A 24071-nucleotide genomic window follows, 5' to 3' on the forward strand; every position below is an offset into this window, starting at 1 on the left:
GCAGTTTCTTTGTTGGCATCTTCAGTCAGGCAGTAGTGTTTCGCGAAAGTATGCAGAGTGCTCCACATGGCAGCTCTGCATATGTCTTTCAAGGCCACCCCTGCGTGAAATGCTGTTAACGCCGCCTTTCCTCTGGTGGAGTGCGCAGACGGCGGTCTAGTTAAAGGGTCGCCTTTCAACTGATGACAGTGGGTGATGCAGGACGATACCCAGCGTGCCAGGCTTTGTTTGGATATAAGTTGGCCCTTGGTACGGCCAGAGAAGGAAATGAATAGCCGGTTTGAGGAGCGGAACTCCTTGGTTCTTTACAAGTAAAACTTCAACACTCTAGAAACGTCTAGAGAGTGTAATGTCCTTTCCGCTTCCGAAGCGTGATTCTGGAAGAAGGTTGGTAAAACAATGCGCTCAGTGAATGACCTCTCCGAAAGTACCTTGGGGAGGAACTTCGGGTGAGGCCTTAAGATGACGCAGTCCTTCTGGAACAAGGTAAAAGGAGGTTCCGAAGACAAAGCTTGTAACTCACTGATCCTTCTGGCCGATGTGATGGCTACCAGGAAGGATGTCTTCCAGGACAAGAATTTCATATCGCATCTATGTATGGGCTCGAAGGGAGGTTGCATGAGGGCTGTTAAGACGGTGTTGAGGCTCCAGTCCGGAACTGGTGTAGGTGTAGGCGGATAAGTACGCATCAGTCCTTTCAGGAAGATCTTGATCGCTGGTAAGGAGAGCAAGGCTTGCGTCTCCGCGGTTACTGTGTAGGCCGCTATGGCTGACAGATGGACCTTGATAGAAGACAGTGAGAGCCCTGATTTAGCCAGGTGCAACAAGTAAGGCAGAATTTGGTCAACCGAGGCCGTGAGGGGATCGATCGCAGAGGTCTCGCACCATTTGGAAAACCTGGTCCATTTTCTGGTGTAGGTGAGTTGCGTGGACGGGGCTCTAGCGGCCCTGATGATATCCCAGCATTCTGATGGCAACTTTAGGTGCATCAGTTTACGCTGCTCAGGAACCATGCTTTGAGGGACAGGCTCCTCGGGTCGTGGTGGAGGACCTTGTGGTTCTGTTGTGTCAGTAGATGATGTGATTTGAGACGAATCGGGGTTTTGCAGGATAGATGTCTCAGCGTCGGGTACCAGACTTGCCGTGCCCAATCGGGTGCAATAAGAATCAAGGAACAATCCTGTTCTTTCACCCTGCGAAGTACCCTCGAAATGAGGGGAATGGGTGGGAAGGCGTAGAGGAGCTTCCCCGACCAATCCACTGAGAACGCGTCTCCCAGCGATTGGTGCTCGGGGTATCTTGACGCAAATCTTTTGCATTTTTTGTTGTACCTGGTGGCAAAAAGGTCGATCTGCGGATGGCCCCATAAGGCAAATATCCGTCAGGTTCCTCTGTCGTCAAACTCCCACTCGTGTGACGCTGTGTATTCTCTGCTTAATCTGTCCGCTAGGACATTGCCCACTCCTGGAAGGTGCTCTGCCCTGATCTGTATCCCGTAGTGCAAGGCCCATGCCCATAGCTGTTGGGCTTCTTGCGACAGAATCTGAGACCTTGTGCCTCCCTGCTTGTTTGTATAGTGCATGGAGGTCGTGTTGTCTGTCTGGACTGTAAGAACTTGACCAGCTATAACCGGTAGGAAGGCTTTCAGCGCCAACCTTACGGCCCTGAGCTCCAACACGTTGATGTGGAGTTGGGACTCTTGTGCCGACCAAGATCCCTTGGTTTGGAGGTCCGCAAGATGAGCGCCCCAGCCTGATAAGGAAGCGTCCGTCCGCAGCAGGAGGGTCGATGTCGGTGCTTGAAACGGCATTCCCTGTAGAAGATTCCTCGGAGCGTTCCACCATCGAAGGGCCTTGTGCAACATCGATGGAATCTGGACAATGTCTTCCCAGCATCCGAAAGCTTGTTTCCATTGGTGGTCCAGAGCTTCCTGAACCGGCCTCATGCGAAGCCTGCAGTTCGGTATGAGGAATATGCATGACATCATGCCCAATAGGGATTTGTAAGAGCGCACAGATGTTGTCTCTTTCTGTAGGAAGTTCGAAGTTTCGCTGCTATTCTCTCTGTGGATGGTCTCACTCTGGGAATGCTGGAGTCTAGCTCGGCTCCCAGGAAGAGAGCTACCTTGCTGGGGACGAGGCAGGACTTCGTCTGGTTGATGGAGAAACCTAACTCTTTTAGGAGTTGGACCGTCCTTGACACTGCCGAACGAGCCTTTGCAGCTGAACTTGCCTTTATCAGCCAATCGTCCAGGTATGGAAAAACGTCCGTTCCTGCTCTCCTGAGACTTGCCGCTACCGGTGCCAGGCATTTCGTGAAAACTCTTGGCGCCGATTTTAGGCCGAACGGAAGCACTTGAAACTGAAAGTAGAGCCCTCCCACTGTGAACCTGAGGAACTGCCTGTGTGCTGGATGGATCGGGATGTGGAAATAAGCATCCTCCAAGTCTAAAGTGGCCAAGAAGTCGTGCTCGTTTAACCAAGGTAGCACCCCTTGTAGAGCTACCATCTTGAAAGTTATGCGCTTGATGAACTTGAGAGCCCTCAGGTCCAAGATGGGCCTCCATTGACCGTTTTTCTTTCTGACCAGGAAGAATCGGGAGTAGAAACCTTTTCCCCTCTGAGAATAGGGTACTGGTTCTACTGCTGCCTTCTGGAGCAGTTTTCTCACTTCGGACATGACCTGGCTTAGCATATGTACTCCGCGGGGAATTGGAGGCAGGGAAGGAGGTTGGTCCAGAAATTCCAAGGTGTGACCCTTTCGGATCACCTGTAACACCCATTTGTCCGATGTAATTGACCGCCAGCGCTGGAAAAACTGGCTCACCCTTCCCCCCACCGGGGCGTGGCGAAGGGGGGGGATTGGTCGTCAGTTCTGCTTGCCTTGCGACTTCCCTTGGGCGGAGCCACGTCTGCCTCTATGGGCGTATCTGTTGGATGACTGATATTTATTGCCTTGGTACGTGCCGCCTTGTGCTTTCTGACCATAGGAGGAGGAACGACTGTATCCCCTGAATTTGGAAGATGAACCTCTAAAGGGACGAAAAGGCCGATGGTCCTTACTTTTGTCCTTTAAAGAACTGATGACTCTGGCTGTGTCAGCGTCTGTCTTGATTGCTTTCAAATGGTCGTCTATCTTTTTCCCCAAAGAGATCTTGACCGTCAAATGGCATGTCCAGAATCTACGCCTGAACTTCAGGTCTAAAGTTAGTAGCCTTCATCCAGGCCTGCCTTCTGAGCACTGTACCGTGCGCCATCTGCCTGAAGCCCGATTCGGCCACATCAACTGCCGCGTCGATCATGTGATCCGATGTTGCTTCACCATCCGCGATAATGGATTTTGCCTCCTCCTGGAGCTCCGGTGGTAATTGTTTCGCCAAGTTAGACATGCGGAGCCAAAGCTCGCGATCGAATCGTGCGGTCATGGCCAGTGCATTACCCGCTCTGATTGTAAGTGATGCAGAAGATGAAACTTTCCTGCCCATGGCTTCCAATTTGCGTCCGTCCTTATCCGGTGGTGCCGACAAAGGTGAGGAGGGGTTGGCGAGTTTCTTTCTGGCCGCCACTGTAATCACTGAGTCCGGTTTCGTATGACCCCTTAAACAAAGTGGTGCCGAATCCGGAGCTTTATATTTCTTTTCTGGCCTGGACACCAACGCCGGAGTCGATAAGGGCGTAGATAGGATCTTGGATCCGGAATCCCAGATGGTATCGAGGAGGGGAATTGTGGTCACTGTCCTCCTTCGTTTGTCCCTGTGCTCATAGAGCACTGATTGCCTTTCCTCCGAAGAAACCTGAATTTTAAACAGTTCTGCGGCTTTACCTATTATGGTGTGGAAAGAAACGAGATCATCCGGTGGTGAGGCCTTGCCCGGCGAGTCTCTCCTCCTGGGCTTCTCGACGACGTAGTCATCCCAATCACTGTGTGCGTCTGGCTCCTGAGTTATTTCTCCTTCTTCTGGTTCCGAAAATTCACCAAAAGGATCCTCCTGCCAGTCTGATACCGAGATGGTGGACGGTACCATGGTGGGATCTACGTCCGGAGATCGCGGTCTGTGCGATGACTGTGGTGACGGGACTCTTGTAGGTGAAGCACTGTGGGTGCTGCTCCTCGGTCTTCGAGCAGGTGATCTCATCCGTTTTTGCGGTCTACTCCTGTAAGGAGAGCAACCCGATGTGCCTGGAATCGGGGATGACTCTAGGAATGGGATTAATCGGAACTTGCTTCTCCCTTTGCCATTTGTAAAATTCTTCCACAATCCTCTGCACGGATAACATGAGCACCGGGTCATGAGGATATTCGGATTCTTCCGTGGACGGGTGCCAAGGAGGGCTGTATTGTTTCGGTAAGGGACCGATGGACTCTTCCACCACTTCTGCAGGGAATTCTTCCTGAAGAATTATATCCGGAAGTTCTGCCATGTGCCCCAAAGGTGAAAATTGCTGCACCAGAGGTTCAGTTACAGTATTCTTCTCAATGATATTGCTTGTAATGACAGGAGCTTCAAGAGTAAGAGGCAGTAATTCCTCTAACTGCCGAAATTTGCGGTGCCTCTGAAGGCGTTATGGATGGTGTTATTCTCGTCGACGACTGAGATTTTCCCGTCGACGAGGGCTTCGTTGACGAATGTGGAGTGTGCTCCGTGGACGACTGCGTCATGGATGAATGCTTCGTGGACGAGTGGTGTTTCTTGCTCGTCGACGATTGCTTCGTGGTCGACATGTCCGATGACGATGATCTAACTGTCGACGATGTCTTAAGCGTTGTCGTCGATGCTGGTTTCGTCGACGGTATGGCCGATGACGGGCCTTTACCTTTCCCTTCATTCGTGGGCGGTTTACCCGCCGACGACTGCCCCCCCCCCCGTTTTTTGCAAACTCCTCCTTACCTCTGGAGGCAGATTTTGCTGACTTTCTGGCTTGAAAGGTCAACTGGAGGCAGAAAGGGTATCAATTCCAGCTTCCTCTTTTTGGATTTGGGAGAGGAACTCCTTTCCACTGAAGAGGCCCTTCTCTTTGAAGTTTGCCTCTCAGATGGAGTGCTGGATTGGACAGGAGCTGTTCTGACAGACTCTTCGTCCGAAGATTGATCCCTGGATTCCAGGTATGAAAGGAATCTTCTATGCCTGTCATGAAGGGTCTTGGTGGAAAAAGTTTTACAAATCTCGCATTTTTTAATGTCATGTGGGTACAGACAATAAATGCAATGCTCGTGGGGTTCCTTGTAGTAAACCAATTTCTTCTTGCACCTCGTGCAGTTCCTGAACAGGGAAGGCTTCCTGACAGCCTGAGGTGCCTCCATTTCTGAAGAGAAGTTCAGTCGACGATTTTGAGAGGAAAACAAGTTTTGCCACCAAGGTTAATTGGAAAGAAAGCCCCTAGGAAGGGGAACAAGATGGAATATATTTTACAAATATATTCCACACAAAAGTAGAAAGAATTTGGAAAATCTCAGAGAGCTTGAGGATTCCCTGTGTCTGATAGACTGCGGTGAAAAATCTGAAGATGGCTGCCGGGGGCGGAGCTTAAGCCCTGCCACCTCATTGGCTGGGGCCATAAAGGACCAAAGTGAGGTGGAGGGACTACACAATGAAGTGGCTCATAGGCTATAATGGGCTATGTACATGCACTGCTAGGTGGCAGTGTATTAAAAAAAAAAAAGTTATTATTATTATTTAATTTATCACCGAGGATTCCCAGTCTGACGGGGAATATTCAAGCATGTGAATCTATGAAAGATCCAATGCTGGAGAAATTCTCTTACCTCTCCTTATCTGCTCCATTGCCTCTTAGGCTTCCTTCTCCCCCTTGAAATCGAATCCTCTTCACTCCCCGTCCTGGCTTCCCTCATTACTTCCCTCTTGCTCTTCCTCTGATCTATTTGTCTTTTGACATAGGTAAATTTCTACATACTGTGATTGTTTGTCTCAAGTTTTTGCAATTATGCTTCAATTTTTTTATATTCCAATATATTCTTGTTATAATGTAAAGCACTTTGGCATAAAGCGCTATATAAAATGTAATAAATACAAATACACCATCCCATACATGGAGTCCCTATCCTCATACTGAAGCCAGGGAAAGGCTGATCAATGCTCATCATACAGATCCATCACACTGTGAAACAACGATGCCAAGGTGTTTGTGAAAATTCTGGCGAACTGATTCGTGCAGATCCTCCCAGATATAATACACCCGGATCAAAAGGGTTTCATCCTGGGCCGCAGCACAATTATAACCACCATAAATACAATTGAGTCAGCAAACAGGATGGGGTTAGAACTAGTAGTCCTATCACACTATGCGCACAAAGCCTTCGACAGGTCTATGGATCTGGCCCAAACTTTGTAAAATTGACCCTAGCCAACTACCAACACCCCTGCACGAGACTTCTAATGAAAGGCGCAAGATCGGACAGCATCAACATAACGAGAGGCGCTAGACAATGTCCCCTATTCCCCTAATATTTGCACCCTCTATGGAGTAATTCGTCAGCAGAATCCACCACAAGACTGCAATACACAGTCTCAAAGTCAAAAGGAGAATCTTACAAAGCAGCCCCATATGCCAACAACGTACTATTACAATCACCCATACAGAAGAATCCATGAAAGCACTGTGGCAAGAATTAGAAGTATTCAGGGAGGTGTCGAGATTTAGGGTAACCTTCAAAGTCAACAGCAATGAGTATCAACGTGCCGAAAAATCTCTAGAAAGCGCTGGAAGCCGACTACCCAATCCAATGGGCAAAAGAGCATATCAGTTACCTGGGGTCCAGCTACCAAGCAAAACAAAGAATATACAAAATAAACTTCCACTGTTCAAAGAGCTGTGAAATGACTTGGAACGCTGGTAGAAGCAAGAAATATGGTTCGGAAGGATCACCCCATTGAAGATTAACCTAATCCCCAGACTTTTCTACTATTGCCTAGCCCTCCCAGTAACCATCCAGAAGGCGGCCATCCAGAAGCTGCAGGCAGGCATCCTGAAATATGTCTGGAAGGAAAGAAACCGCGAATACCGAAGCATTATTCTCAGGGCCGTGGTGGGCGGGCTAGGGGTACCGGATGTGACCAGTTACTGCCTCACGGCGCAGCTCACAGGCCTTCACATGGAAGCCAAGCACCAACCCCAATGGTTAAAGCTGGAAGAAGACTGGTGCCAGAGTTCAATAGAATCGCTCCCGCATATGAAGAGATCCAGCAACCCCCCGAACGCAGGGCCCCTACCAGCGACGAGAAACCGTGATGATCTGGAAAAGGGAAGTCCGCCAGTGGAATTGCAGGAGCACCAAAGGACTACTCACCCCCATCTGGGACAACCCACACTTCACTCCAGGCAGCACTCCTAACAGCTTTAGCAAATGGGAGGGAGGACTGAGTAACATCACAGACTTCGAGAACAGAGTCCCGCTGAACTTCAAAGCCTGTACAGCCAAATTCCAGGTCCCAGAGAGGCTCCAGTATGCAAAACCGCCCTAGAGCGAACGCTTCCAACTAATCCCCCACTACGTGGAAAAAATCCACCCTAGACACCCTACTCGACAGAACAGAATTAAGCAAAATTGGACTACATGCTGAAGTGGGAAAAGGACATAGTCAGAAGCACCGAAGCAGAGGAGTGGAGCCGCATCTGGGCCCTAGCACACAAAAGCTGTAAGTGTATAACTAATAAAGGGGCATTTAAAGTGTGCTACAGGTGGTGCCGGAGATGCTCAATAAATGTAACCCCACCATTCCCCACACTGCTGGAGAGGCTGCTCAGGCATGCTATTCCACCTATGGACATGCCCCAAAGCCGCCCAATTCTGGAAAAACGTCCTGGAACAAATCAAACTTACAGGTCTCACGATTCTCTGGGACCCAGGAATGGTCCTACTGGAAACGACAGGCAAGAGTCAATTCCCACCACATTGGGATTGCCGGGCCTGTGCTCGCATCTACTAACGGATGCAAAGATATCAATAGCAGGCCCGGCAATCCCAATGTGGTGGTCCAAGTGTTGGGCCATAGTAGCAGCGGAAAAAATTCCAGCCTTCCGATTTGGTAACAGGAACAAGTTCTACCAGACCTGGGGTTCCTTTGACTATACGCAGCAGTTCCCAGAAGGGGCAAGAAAACCCCCCTACCCTCAGATGAATGGAGAAACAAGACTAAATGAAACGACCAGAGAGTGCAAAGCATAAACAGAAGTACCTGCGCCGAAGGTGAGCTCTAAGGACATTCTAGATTCCTGGCCCAAAGCTCTCACGAACTTACGCTGTAAGCAATGCAACCAAGCACGCCAATGTGACTCATCTCCCAAACCAAGCACAACCTGAAACCTGCTGTCTCCCAGTTTGCCCCTTTGCCTCCTCCCTCCCAAGGACTATTATTGTTATCTGTCATTTACTTTCTTTTGTTACGGTTATCAAATACACTGCTCAGAGCTTAGTTATGTCTGATACCATATTGGAAGCTTGTTTCTACAAAACTAATAAAAAGAAATTGAGAAAAAAAGTAACCAATGAGAGGACCGCGTGATCAAGGGTCCTATAGTTATGTAGCCAATTAGACATTTAGTGACGTTCATAGTGACATTTTAGGGAAGGGCTTAGTTGCCCGATCTGATAAGCAAATCACTTTACTGACCAAACTAGCATGGATCGTATACCTAGATGATCCATTTAGACCCCATCACATTCATCCGTAGGTTCAGTTTTGCCACGTAGTATGATGTTGGCGATGCGCAGGTTATCAATAACGAATATGTTCTATAAAAATGTAATTTTTATGAAATGCTTCGAGACGTCAAAAGTCATTAGCGGAGACGTATGTTGATGTCCGCTGTACTCCCAGTTTTAGATAATTGATATTAAAACAGTTATCCTTTTGCCAACTACCCAAGTTGTCTCAATTGATGTTTGAATAATTTCTGTATCCCCATGTATCTCAAGGGTATTGCTATCTCACCTTAAAGGGCTGGGAGATCCAGTTCACGGGGAAGCAGAGGATAGTTAGATAATCCATTGAGATAAGTAAGCTTTTGAGGTCCTGGAAATATCACACGACCTCCGCCATTCGGCTGAAAGGACACGAGGCTGCATGTAGATAGCAGTTTTTAGAATAACGCAAAGTCTTGCAAGCCAGGTTAGACGTTTTCATGCAGAAACCCCTCCCGGCGTCTAAAGGAAGGTGGACGGAAAGGTGGAGGCCACTGAGGAGGCATGCGATCCAGAGATTTGGAAGTTGAAAGATTCGAATGGTGAGTAGAAAACTGAGCGAGGTGGCAAAAGTGAATGGGCAGTGGGTGAAGAAAGTGATAAGTGATAAAAGTGAAAACGAGTAATAGAGTTAGGTGGTGTTAGAGTAAAAATTGACTTGAGGGGGAGGCCAAGCAATTCAGGAATATCGCAAGGAGAGGCCGTGATAAAAGTACACCCAAGGGCCTGCGTTTTAAAGCACGTAACAGCATCTAAAATCCCATAGTGGATGATGTAGGAGACTGGTTCGATTAAAGACGAACATAAGGAGGGCTGTTCCAACTCTGTAGGGGTATTTTTAGGGGCAGGATTAGTCCGAGAGAAGACAAGGATGTGTGTGGCCGGCTGAGTGTGTTTGTCCATTTGCTTTATGTGATTGTATAAAAAATGATGAAATGGTAAAACAAAGTTGATGAAAAATGCAAGAGTTAAGGACTAACCGTATATTCAATGAACGTGAATTGATATTTAGCAGATCATAGTAAAAACCGAAGAAAAAAAAAAAAAAGGTTGAGCCTGCAACGATTGGTGCACGCTCATTGTTTTTATTGTATTAATATTAGCATAATTTGCAAAGATTAAACGGTGAGTATTGACGGTCAAAGAGTTACATGTCAAAATGGATGATAATATTCCGCTTATACACCTTTGCAAGCAATTGCCAAAACACGCACCCAAGCTTAGACAGTATAGTGTGGAATGGGTTAAAGGAACCACGGAAAAGATGTTCATGCCGTGGCCACAAGGGCGATCGGCATCGAAGGCAGTCCTGCAGAACAGGACATTTGCATGCTGCATATATGGGGGAAAAGTTAGACAAACTACTAGCAAGCTTCGAGCTCTGGAAAATGTACCAGGAGGAGAGAAGATCCACCTGCTGTAGATTGGATACTTAATGTATGCACAGAGGGGGGGGGGGGTGAAGAGCCTTCCACTCCAGCCGCCGCACCTGAAGCAGACGGCAATAGTAAGATGACAGGCTGTACCCACTAAGGAAGCTAAAGGCAGCAACAGGATATAGCAACCCTGCATAAGAGTCTCCTGCGCAAAGCAGGGCCGGAGAAACATACTGAGATGTAATCCAAGGACCCGAGGGACAAAGACGTGATAAGGAGAAAAGTGATCGACCAAGTACATCTAGATATAGGACGAGAAATAAAGAGATGGAAACGAGAAAAAGATCAGGCTGATGAGTTAGCGCTGATACAGAATGAATGGATGGGTGGTCAGATTTGGCTCAAACCCGATGGTAAGAGCATTGAGGACGTAAGGCAAAGGGAAGATCAGGACAAAAAGGATAAAGAGGAAAAATTGAAAGACTATGGGAAAAAAAGAAAGGACAGACAGACGGGAAGAGTTGTACCAAGAGGAGCAACTGAGAAAACAGGAAAGAGCAGAGGAGCAGAGAAAGTATGATAATAGGCAGAAGACGATCAAAGGGCAAGAAAGACTATAAAGGAAGAGAACAGAAATTAAGGGATAAAAGAATACAAAGATGCAGAGATTAAGAAATATGAAGGCCAAATGAGAGAAGGGACATGAAAAGAAACGACTGGGTAAGGGAGGAAGCAAGGAAGCGAAGAGAATTTGACAATGAAATGGAACAAAAGAAGGCAGAGAACACGCAATATTGATCGCATGGAAAAGGAAGTATGGATCCAAATCCATTAGTGGCATGGGAAGATTTAGAAGACTTTTTCCGGACACATGAGCCGATAGCAGGTCCGTCCAGAGCAAATCTGGATTAGTTGGACTCTAGAAACATTGGAACGTTGAAGTCCAAGAAAGTATTGCAGGGGAAAGGTAAAAATGATCGACTTGAGTGTGTGTAGCTGTACAATAAGGAAGGAGCCTCATGTAGTATTAAACCAAAAGGGGTCGTCTTTAGATAGACTGACTCTGAACAAAGGTAACAGAGGTCACACAAGCTGGGAACAAGAGATGTGAACCCGCTTATGAGGGAAGAAGGCAATATATTTGGGCCTGAAGGGTGTTTGTCAATGGACAAGTAAGATGGTCAGATTTAGACCTCCCCATATCTCGGGAGTCAGACTCTGACCTAAATCGACCTAAAGAGATCCCATGGTCAGAAGGGGATGGTGGGGACTCGCAACAATATGAACAGGCTAAGGTCATAGCAGGTAGAAGGCGGTGCAGAACTATTGTCCTGGCTATGGACAGGCAAACCATGGGTGACTAATGAGGGTTTGGGATTTCACAGTTTCCTTTGTTGGAGAAGGGAGGAACGAGACCACAGTATATACCTTGGCCGGCATTGGATAAAGATAATTTAAGGTGCAAACTCCCAAGTTTAACTTCTGGTGCTGGGAAGTGGATACATGAGCTAGAGAAAATGACAGGAGGAAATACATTAGCTATAGGGGACATTAAGGGTCTCCCGATTGCCATTTTTGGGGAAAGAGCTGATTAGGTCTGGTCAAGAGCAGGATATTCTAGTGTTACCATGGCTCATGGAGCACTGTGCAATAATTGCAGAGCAGCTGTTTAGAAAGCGCTTAGAGCGCTATATCCAGATACATCAGATATGGGTGCCATGATTCCTGCCCCTTATTTCCCCAGCCCTCCAAGATGTCAGGCTGGAGCCAGGCCACGATCACCTACATGGCCCTCAAGGGTCTCTCCATCCCTCCAAAGACCCACTTGGAGTCAGAGCGCTTGTGGCACCAGACTCACTCCCATAGGATAACATTGGGGATTGGACTTGTAGTGCTTTGATGGGGACAAGATGGATGCCCCCACATATTTCGGTTCCCAGAACTGCATGTGCAGTCTAGTCTTTTGGGTGTGGTTCAGCCCAGAGACACCTAGGATACCCAGAGACTATTTAAGCCACGCCCAGGCTGAGAAACATGCTTTGTGCTTTCTGCACCTGCAGCTGGACACTCACCGTGTTCGGATCGGTCTCCAGTAGGCCTGCATCTTTCTTCTGCGCTCAGCTCCTGCAAGAGCAAGAACATCGTTACGAACAGCCTTACCTTGCGGCGCTTCTGCCCATCATTCATCGCTTCTGTTCGTGGGCATCTTTGGCGGTGTCATTCCCATCCCGGCACGCCACTTCCTAAGGAAAAGGGAAAAGAACAGAAAAAAGGCATTAGTAAGCATTCAGCAACTCTTCGCTTATTTTTAAAGACTGTACGAGCTTCAAACGCTTACCTGAATCCCAGCCGCTCTGAGGGAACTCCGTCTCTGGAACTTCTCATCCATCTGCAAGAGGGAAAAGACACTCCAGGTTAGCGTGGAAACATCTAGAGGTGCCACATACCACGCTTACTCACTGCATTTCTTCTTCATAACCAGCATCCACGCTGAAAATGTCGCGGCACCTAAAAGACAGAAAAAGAACTCAGTTCAATACAAATACGAAAGGGTCGCATCACGCTCTCTCTCACCTTCAGCGCTATTCATCTCAGCAGCACTTCGCCATCCCCGGACACCGGCCATCATCTAAGAAAGGAACGAAGTTAAAGAACTGTTCAAAAGACTCATACTTACCTGTCGGACTCTTGCCAGTGAAGTAACTAGGCAGCAACGAGCCTGCATCAATCAACGCGCCCCTGCACTGAAAGCAGGATGGAGAGCACACTTTCCAAGAAAACAAGGTGAGCTGTGGATCAAAGGGAAGGGCTGGACCCCCTGGAAGGGGTTCAAGCACAGACAGTAGGGAGTTAAACTCTACCAATCCTGTGTTTCAGGTCCAGTCGAGTAGACTCCAGGGAAGGGTTTGAGGTCGTAAGAGGTCAGAACAGGCTGAGTGACGTCCCCATGGATACCAGGTGAGCATTACATGGAGCTATGACGAAAAAGATATAAGGGGATGATCCGCTTGTTAATATTCAGAATTCAAGAGCAATGGGCTTTGGAGACAGGCAAGGCTTGGGGGAAATCTATACCTGTATTCTCACATTAGGCCAAGGGCTACCAGACCCGGTACAAAAGCAGCTCAAGAAGTTAGTGGGCATGAAAGCAAAGCCATGGTCAGAGATTCAGCTGACCATCGTGCATTGCAGGCATTTGGAAGAAAATAATTGAAAGAAAGATATTAGAAAAGGCGAAGAGGCAAAGTTAGTCCAGAACATGTTTCCAAATATGCCACTGAAGGGCCAATGTTGACTAATGGAGACGGATCCGGTTCACAGCAATCAGCAAAAATGACAAGGGAATAATCAGACAGGTTGACCAAGGTAATAATGGGCTTATACCATGTGAAGGGGATGTTTGAGGAAGAGGCTTCCAGAATAAATCGGGGAAACTTCCAGAATAATCAGAGTGGGTTCCAGAACATGCAGAATGATAACCAAGGTACGCAAGGACAGATTAGGAGACCTCCTGTATGTTGGCAATTGGGAATGACAGGGCATGTTGCACGTATGTGTGGAAGTCAAGATTTGTACAGAATGATCAATTTGAGAGGGAGGGGGATGTCAAACCCACCTGCATATTTGCAGCAGAATGGAGATGGGTTTGCTCAAAGTCAGATGCAACAGGCAAGTACCAAGAGTACAGCAAGACTCAAACGCAGCAGTCGCCAATGAATCCGCCACAAGGGCAGTCGCAGCAGTCACCTTTGCAGATACAGCAAAGCACAGGACAGTTAATGACTCCTATAATAGGGGTTGTCACTGTCTAATGAGGGAATCCTTTCACAGGTACGGGAATGAGAATGTACCCGCAATAGGACATCTCACTGGGAGACGGTGTTCTATACTATCAATAACCCCAAATCCTCAAGAGGAACTGAGGATTGACGTTAATATAGGAGGGAAATCTTTTTAGTAGACACTGGTGCAATGCGCTCATTTATATGAGAGGGCAAATGATCAATGTCTGGAAATGCCATGAATACAAGGTTTCACAGGAGCTACAAGTAGAGTTCCTTTTACTGATGCACTACCAGTCTCTAGGAGAGTGTGAAATGTCAGTACTGTTATATTCAAGACGGACATCTGTCAATATATTGGGTCGAGACTTAATGACCAAGTTGAATATGACAACTTCGTTTACGGATGAAGGCATAGTGTGACACCTGGAATGTATCATTTAAATGTAAGAGTTTGTTATGGCATTTACAGGAAAGGTAGCCATATGAGGAGTGCCATTAGAACCAGAGGTTTTTCACTATGGGGTACGCATTCTATGGACATGGCTACCAGGCTTAGTGGGTAGAACTATGAGAATACCGGATGAATTTCTATTTAGACCAATGATACCTATGGAGCAAGGGCATATCTTTCCTTTAGAATTACAAGCAACCATAATGCGAGGAGATCTGGCTTTGCAAGATGGGAATGCCCAAGAAGGCAGACGATGGAGCACAGCGATTGCCATGGGAGAGAGTTATAGATTGACTGACGTCACTGAGGAGATGTTTGGACATTATTAATCTGATGTAGTGATTTCAGATGAGCATTACTTATTGGATAAGAGAAAATAAATGAGGTTACTCAAAATAATGTTAGCACTAAAACGCCCAGAGTATTATGTGGAAGACATGGCGAAGATACCAGTTTCCTTATGGACAAAGGGTCCCTATGATGTAGGCCTATTGAAGAGGGATGGTGAAGTGAAGATTAAATTGAAACCAGGAGCAATTTTACCTCGAGCACTACAGTAACCCATGTCTCGAGAGGCAGATGAAGGTATTTTTAAGACAATATCTGCCATGATGGAACAGGGTATTTTAGTGATGTCAGAATCACTGGGCAATACTGCAATTTATCTAATCAAGAAAGGGAAAGGGGGTTTGTGGCATTTAATCCAAGACAGATTAACCAGATTGTAGAGGGTGAGTTTCTTCTAGTTCATAATCCGGTGACAATTTTATGTAACATACCTGTTGAGGCATGATATTTCACCAATTGATTTGAAAAATGTGTTTCTCAATCCCATTGCACAAAGACTTGCAAGATCTGACGACATTTACGTTCAGACAAACCGCCTGAAAAGTACTCTATTACCACAGGGGTACTGCAAGTCCCCATCTATTTTCAATAGGGTCCTACAGATGGACTTAAGCAATATTCATTTATAAAGTATTGTTTCACCGTACAGGGATGGTCTGTAGCACTGGTAAACCGGTGATGCCTGTAGCCTTATTACAGGTGGCGTTGGAATAGCTACACTACCCTGCGCACGTTACTAGATACTCGCCGCAATAATAGCAGAGGATTAGTTTGTTCCAAATATAGTACAACACATTGCCTTTTATGTAGTTAGTTGTATCATATGTCAAAGGTTTACTGCTGGGCACATATTGCACACAATTAGGAGTCATTGCAAGACCCAATGGTCCCTTTCAGCATTTACACATCAACTATGTAGATATGCTGCAACTCCAATGGATTCAGATGATTCTAGTATGTCACGCCAAGGTGGCCAGTGTACCCACCAGACGCCACCTGTGCAGCAACATTATTAGTACGAGAAGTTTTTCCTAGATGGGGAATATGTGAAGTATTGAGATCAGACGATGGCCCTCATTTTGTCAATGAAGTCTTTAAACAAATAAGCTTGTTGCTTAGTATAAAGCACAAGTTTTTATCGGCATATCACCTGCAAGCAAATGGTGTCTGAGAGTCAACGGCCTGCTTAAAGAGAGAATAGCTAAATTGAAATAGACCCTGAAAAAAGGATGGTTGCATGGTCTACCACTAGCATTGTATGCGTTGAGAAATCTGCCAGGTTCAGACCTCCATCTTACCCTCACAATATCGTGACAAGGAGGCAGATGAGGACACCCCTCCCATCTCCATCTAGAAGTGATGGCCAGTCAACAGAAGAATTGTTAGAAAAGGAGCTACGCGACTACCTTGCATGTAGGATTTCAAGTATCTGTCAATTCAGCTCAAACGAAATGGGTGTAGGGCAATGCAGAACACAGGAGATACTAGAGCAACAGGAGCTGATCAATTGTGGCTTCCTAAACTGTTTCCTGGAGATGCGGTTCTAATTCGCAATTACTCGCAAGTGGCACTAACCACGTTTCAACTGTCTTTTCATTGTGGAAAATGTCACGCCGTCTGCAGTCAAAGTGCAAAGCAGATGTGCTTGGATTTTCCTCGGCGATGTAAAGATCTACACTGGAGAGCCTGCATCACCCTCGCCCCCATCCGAAGAGAGCATCGGGGAAGAACCACAGCACGTGCAGACTAGGTCTATGACAAGGAAGGACGCAGAAGCTGTTGCCGAATAAAACTTTTATTGGACTGTGGCTTATTTCGAGACTCCTTTAAGTCACTAAAAAGAGGTTAAGGAAAAATAAGTGTTCAAGCCACAGAAACTGGTTGACATTGGACTAAGGCACACTTAAGCCTTGATTGAAAAGAAGGATATGCCAAATTGAGTCTTTCAGCATCGGAAGAGGGGGGAAAAAGGGGCCCCTATTTCTGCTTTATTTAAAGTCTTTTCTAGAGGTGCCGATGGGGGTGCCTAACGACAACGCTTTCCGTATCATTCTTGCAATCTTTGTGTCCATCTTATGCGCTTACCCAGCACTGGTGGGGAGAACTACCAATGTTCACTTGTTCTTGCAAGATACAAAAAATGGCCCAATTGTGAATGTGGATCATAGCTATAATTGAGCAGATCCTTCAGCTTCCTGAGTTCAGAGTGAAGAACACAAATGCCCCGTCACCAAATAATGCTCAGACTGGCCAGCACAGCGTTTCTTTATCCGATAGAGGAATGGCCACATCTGGTTGGGAGACAAACCAACGTCCGAACATTTCTGAGAGATCCGAGAAACTATGCAGCACTCAATGAAATATTGAGAGATATCAACAAAGTGAATGGATACTCCAATAGAGCCTGAAGGATGGAGTGAAACTTCCACCAAGGAAGAAGATCAAAAAAGGTTTTCCAAGTAAGGAACTTTTGTTTCATGCTGAAAGAAAATGTTCATGTTATCCGGTCGGAGGCCAATTCGTGACATTCATTGGGATTTTGAGTACATTTTTGTATAGTCAGCCTGCTAAAGCAGATTCTGCAGATTCCAGAAAAGTGCATGATGTTGCCCCATTAAAAATACTTTTCCTTAAACGTAATATGGGCAGCATCAGTAGCAACTTCATCATGGAAGATGAAGACAAAATACTGCACTCACAAACGAACGTCTTATGTAGATATAGGTAAAATTAGAATTCCTGTGTATTCTCCTATGCAAGAAAAGAATACAGATGTGGAAATACTAGGCAGCTGAGACCATGTGATTGTCCCTACTCTAGGGATACACACAAAAGCACCCGTCCTGTGATAAATGAACCAAGGTTAGTTTATCACAAGAAGTCATACATTGAGATTTTGCAAGACATTTTTATGCCTAAAGATTATGTTGAGGATGAAATGCCTAGAACTTTCTCCTACTCAGGTAGCACATATAAAGGCACTCATTTCACTGACAAATGGTTATGATTGGTCCAGTAAGAAGAAATTATGCTGATGTACTTCATAAAGAAAGAACGAGATCCAAGAGAAACACTAGGGAGAATGATGAATGATTACCTGGACAGTACAGCACACTTGGGAACAACATTTTGGTTTCAGCATATGAAAGAAGTGGGAAGGAGAACCTCTAAGGAAGAGTGCTTTGTATGCGCACTTCCGCCTTATAGCATGGGAAAGTGTAAAATCTTCATAGCTATCGAAATGGACGTTCAGGCAGCACATTGTCTATCACACATAGCACTTTGCAGAACAAGAGGCCAGTTCATGGGTCGAGATGCCAATCTCAAATGGGCAACTGAAAAGACAGATCCAGATGAAGATGACTATGTACAAGATACAAAGACAAGAAACAGAGCTCACACCAAGAATCACATTATCAGATATGAAAAGCCTGGAGTGAAAGGAGCTGAATCAGATGGGAAGTAAACAAAAGACTAGACAGTCCAGGAAAAACGTAAGAAAACAGACACTAGAAAACCAGATGGCAGATGCAAATTTGGGGGATCAGTGTCATCACCAGATGGATGGGAAGAAGGAGTGATTATCTGCAGAGCATGGATGATATATAATCGGCCTGAATTAACTGTTAGGAAGGCCCAGGTAGGGTGCAAACCGTTGTGGCCGAAGCTTGTTAAACTACTGACCTGGGTCGAAGACCGAGGAGGAACCTTACAGATATCATCGTTGGGAAAATCGAAGTTTTGCTTCAGAAATAATAGCACAAGAAAAGTCAGAGAATGAGAACTGCAATCGGATCTGTGATGCACCAAAGATTAATCTTGGGACAGAAGTGATCATGGATCATTACTGGGCTTGTGGATCAAAAGCATATATGAGACTACCCAAAGATTGGGGAGGAATATGCACACTGGAGAATGTTCATGCTCCTGCGTTGGTGATTCCTAAAGTGACCTTAATGTTGACAATTTCCCATAAGCAGATGCTCATCTGAGGAAGAAGAGTTCTGTGGAGCGGGTTCATCGAATGAAGGGAGAGAACTGCTTTTCTGCCAAATCGATAGAAGCTTTTGACAATCTTGTATGAGCACAGACTGTTTAACTTAAATACAGACGAGGTATGGCTAATCTTCATGCCGAGGATCCAGGTTATGCACTTTATGAATGATTGTCATATTTGAGGCGATCTATCAGATGACTGTTTCGAATATGCCTTAATCTTGTGTAATGGATTAGACTGAAACAGATATGTTTCACCGCGAAAGGGCAAAGTGCCTCTGATCTATATTGGCAAATAACGGTCATAGAAGTGTTAGCGGCTGCGCTTTAGCTTCAAATGCAACATTCGAAACCGAGGGACATAAGGGATGGAGTTTCATCACAGAGATTAGGTGCACCCATGTTATGAAAAGGCGCACTTGCGCAAATATACATCATTCTGAATTCTATACAAGAAAGTTTTGAAATCGGGATGTGCGAAATTGAGCGAGCAGTTCATACCCCCCGCTCTCGTATATTAAGCTGGCATATTAATGTCAGCGCATAGTGCTTATAACGAACACATCGACTATCAAGTCATATCATGGCGGCAGGTTTATTTTTGCTGTGCATTGCGCTACTACGTGATCATGTGATACTATGCGGTCATGTAACCGGAATAGATGAGGGGAGAAGCTTCCCTGCTCTAGCAGTTTTTCCTTTTGTTTTAAAAGGTGTTTTCATGAATGTGGAATTTCATCAGCCTGAGGAAGCTTGGTATATCCAGGCGGAACGCGTGGCAATTTTCCACCCTGGTGGGCGAGTGTTTAACCTGTTTTGCCATGGGGAGGTTTTTGATTTATACCTACCTCATATTGCTAACTATCATTGTTGGTTATTTGTTTTTATGACTAATAACAAATTATTTTTGTAAGAAGGTTGTTTGGTCTTGAGTGCTGGAAATCTTTGTGGGAGCTTTTTTGTAGTGTTACAACCCTCCATATACATGTGTTTTTTTTACATATTAAGGAACCTAGCCATAGTTTCCTTTCCCAGCACCAGCTACGAGATAGGCAGAGCATATATGAGTCAGTAAAAGATGGATGTTCCCACTATGTACGATAGCAGTGCTGAGCAAAAGGAAGGCCGCTTTTTTATTTTGTCGCAGTTCGAAAACAAGTGAATTACAAGCAAAACTCAGAAAGATGAGGTTGGATGAGCCAAGAAGCCAAGGCCACATCAGACTGGGGTGAGCTGACATTGGCTACAAAGCGTGTGAAAAAACAAAAGCTCCTGTTCAGAAGGCATGGACAAACACAAGAAGACGTCAGAGGTCTATTAGAAAATAGCATTTTAATACACTCAAAGCTCAATTTCGTGGTCTTCAGTCATGTGGGAGAAGCTGGATTAGCATGATGGTCACACCTATGCACGAGGGCAGTGTGCCTTCAGTCCCCCGAATTCTTCAGTAGCAAGGAACTTTTCCAAGGACTAGTTCAAAGCTCTAATTGATGGCAGACCACTGAGGCGATGGATGGTCATGCCAATCGGTGGGATGCACCTGGCGGCTCAGCCTGCGTGCTGCCAATGTAGGTTGGGAAGGTACTGACAGGTTAAAAAGTAACCAATGATAGAGGACCACATGATCAAGAGTCCTACAGTTATGTAGCCAATTAGACATTGTATATTTAATGACGTTTGTATTTTAGGGAAGGGCCTAGTTGCCCCACCTGATAAGCAAATCACTATTTCACTGCCCAAATGAGTATGGATCGTATACCTAGATGATCCATTTAGACCCCATCACATTTACCCATAGATTTTGAAGTTTTGTCACACAGGAGGAGGTTAGTGATACGCAGGTTAATGTCATCAATGATGAATATGTACTATAAAAATGTATATTATGAAATGCTTTGAGAAGTCGAGAGTCATTATGCAGAGTGGTCTGTTGGTCCATTGTACTCCGTTTTAGATAATTGATATTAAAACAGTTATCCTTTTGCCAACTAGCTGATTTGTTTCAATTATTGATGTTTAAATAATTTCTGCATCCCCATCCAACAAGATTATTGCCATCATCTTAAAGGGCTGGGAGACCATATCAATGGCCCATGAAGAAACAGCTTAAATCATATGCATTAGTGGTGTGGCTCGGGGTAGGAGCAGTGTTGGCGGTGAGGCGGCAGGAGTACCCCGCTTGGGCAGGGCATCCCAGTGTATGGTACAGAGGCATGCTGTTGAATGCCCAAGCCATGGTTCTAGCTGTGTGGCAACAGCAGAGACCAAACTACTGGCCAATGTGAACAGTGCAGACCAGAGAAGAGCCAGCATGAGCACAGTGCAGCCTTGCATCTGATGAAGGAAATAGTGCCTGGTATGTCCAATCCATGAGCACCCGCCCTCCTATAATCTGCTACAGTACACCATCACGATCACATAGAAACTGCACCAATCTATGCTTTGCCTACACTTCATTAGGCCCACCGCAGAGCAGGAGGTTAGGCGCATGAGCACCTTACCACCAGCTGCCATGTTGATGAAGGGCATGGGGTGGGTGGCATGAACTACTCTGGAAGGCTATCTGCACCAGCAAGTACTTTAGCAATGTGAATTGAACTTTGGCTGTGATGTAATGTCACTAGGATATACACTCTTTAGAGGTGTGCAATTGCATGCGTGAGCTTCTCACCTGTGCTCCTTTATGAGCCACACTCTTGGCACATAAGCACAAGGGGTTCTGGCAGGGGGCATTGGGAAAGAAATGGTTGCATACACCATGTGCATTAATACTACTCAGATGTATTGTTTAACCATCATGTGCTTTTTGAGGAAATGTCAGGGTCAACTGCGTTCCATGTCTAAAGTGGTGTTAATGTACAGAATACCCTTGTAGCAAAATGCTAACCAGGTAGTTATGCCTCTACAATATCTCCAGAGACAAAACATTGTTAGATGGAACTGAAGTCTTGCTAGGCAGAAATGTTGGAAGTGACCCTTTGATACTGAAGATATGTTTAACTGGTTAGATGCAGGTATTTAAAAGGCTGATGAATGACTGAACTCATAGATCAGTATAGAAATATCCAATAATCAACCTTTCAATGGACCTGCTAGTTGTGGTACCAGTCAACCAACCAAGAACAAATGGCATTATGGTATAGAAGAGTCAAGGTGCAGCTGGTTGAAAATGGACGAAGGCTGAAGAATTCAACAAAGTTAAATAACCCTTCATAAAAATTCATGAGCATTAATTAGCAGTGGAGGAGGCAGAGACAGTTGCATGTTATGGAACAGTTAAAATATTCAGATGTGTATGGGGCTAGGATGTTGGAAACAAAGCTGTAAATAGATCCTAGAGGTAGCAGGGGCAGCCCTATACCAGATGACAAATTTAAGGCAAGGCATCAGATAGGCAAAATAAAGTCTGGTTATAAGCAAGAAAGCTTAATTTCCACAGAAAAATGTCTTCATCAGAAGCCTCATAGAACTCAATGAACTTAGTCACCCAAGACAGAAAATGGTCTGCAAGAGCCCAACAGGTTTTTACCAATGTATGATTGTGCAAAATCCTGGAGTGTGCATTCCAGGCAAATTGAGGGAAGGACTGTGCGCTAATCTAGCAAGCCCAAGAGGGCAGCATTCTGACCCTTTAGTTAAGATGCCACTATTATAACTGGTAAACTGTTTCTGAAACTAATAGTTCCTTTTGTGCACTTCCTTAGCACCAGTGGTGGAAAATGGAACAAGTCTTACCTGGAGCACAACAGGTTTGTGGTGCTCATGAACATCTTGTGAATGCTAATGACCTTCTGGGACAGTTTGTTGGAAAAAGTGCTGAGGCAGGCTCTGGAGGTTGGTAACCCAGCTGTACAGCCACACGCACCGGTCTGTACAAGTCACTGTAGACTACCAGAGCCCACTGGATCACCCTGGTGAAGTAGGAATCATGTGGCACAAGATTATTCTTGTGTGCACTGAAATCCAGGGTCAACATGGAAGAGGAATGCAGTAGGGTGTGTATAAATAGTTACTTACCTTAGGTTTCCCGATTTCCTTTAAGGAAAATCCCATGACTGTCAGATTCCATAAATTTACTCCATCATTGAGGAAACCCACGAGCCCAGAGACAAACCATACAGGCCAGTAGTAATTTCAGTGTCAAGATCAACTATGGGGTAGAGGATCCACAGTTCTTTTTTAAAGAGACTCAACGTTGGTGGTTCTATAATAAGGCACTAGAAAAAGTCAACTACCACCCACCTGCTTCACAATTGGCAATTGCATGCACAAAGGACAACCGAACTGTGCATAGCAGTCTAGTCCCTTAAAGAACAGCCCAGAAAGCAATTGGCAAATTTGTGGCCAAACTGCAATATGGGGTGAGGGTGCGGGGGAGAAGGGCAGCGCTATAGGTAGAGTCGGCAGGCAAGGAGGACGTATCCAGGCATCTATATTTGAGGGAGACCTATGCTGTACAAAGGTGACCATATTCTCCCATACCAAATCACATCCCCTACAGTTGTATGAGCACTTTGCATCAAATATGTCACATTGAGAATTGCACACTGCCATTAACCGTTTACCTCCAGAATTTGACCCTTCAATCCGAGCCTTCCCTCTGGTGCTGGCATCCTTTGTTTCACCATATGCTACAGTTCCTTCAACACCTTCAAGAAACATCAACATGTATTATTCATGAAGCATACAGAAATTAATGCAATCACTTGATGCAAGCATTTGGACTTTGACAAGTGGTCCTCCTACTTCTGTTCAAGTATGAAACCTGGAACATCTTTCAAAACACTGAAACGCGAACGCTCCGAGTGTAGTTTGTAATAACCTGACTGTCAAAGTCTTAAGACAATCAGACTTGCCTCACCCAACCATCAGTTACCATCCAAGGGTCCAATTGGAATGGAGCCATGACAAAGCCAAAGCAGCCTGGTTTTGCAATACATGGACAACCTCCATAAAATCACATTTATTCAAATGTGTTAAGACCCCAGAATTAACAAAAGGAGCATGCTATATTATGAACAGGACAAAGTCAACTATTGTATGCCCTATATGTTTACTTGGATCAATGAAATGCACTTTAACAGGAACATGCAGACTGACTGCTGTCTGGTGAAATGCCAGTCGTCCACTCCACACCTCCTACTCCACATTTAAAGACATGTAATAAAGTAATGGAAAAATTGAGCTGAAAACAGAAGCACTAGCCCATTTATTAGCAGTCCTCGGTTTGCTATGGCAACCTATTTGTAAACTCTGCAGCCTGCAAGAGGTTTGGTAAGGGTCCACCAAAAATGAATTGGAGAACCCCTAATATATGGCTAGCAATTACATATACCCATCACTTGCCACCCTCCCCCTTTCTACAGCACATTACGAGAATCTTGGAACTTTCTTCAAGGTGGCCACAACCCTAGC

At 45.6% G+C, this 24071-nt stretch overlaps 1 protein-coding gene across 2 annotated transcripts in view; it reads right to left on the reverse strand.

The window, feature by feature from the left end:
• The window catches only part of VLDLR (very low density lipoprotein receptor), a 546560-nt gene that overhangs the window by 21583 nt on the left and 500906 nt on the right, over positions 1-24071 (reverse strand). For both annotated transcript variants that reach the window (XM_069625743.1, XM_069625744.1), the window contains one exon: positions 23222-23305. In XM_069625743.1, the coding sequence (XP_069481844.1) occupies positions 23222-23305 (84 nt within the window). The remainder of the gene's footprint in view (positions 1-23221; positions 23306-24071) is intronic.

Source organism: Ambystoma mexicanum, chromosome 6p (assembly GCF_040938575.1).
Source record: "Ambystoma mexicanum isolate Mex_15411 chromosome 6p, UKY_AmexF1_1, whole genome shotgun sequence".
Classification (NCBI taxonomy): domain Eukaryota; kingdom Metazoa; phylum Chordata; class Amphibia; order Caudata; family Ambystomatidae; genus Ambystoma; species Ambystoma mexicanum.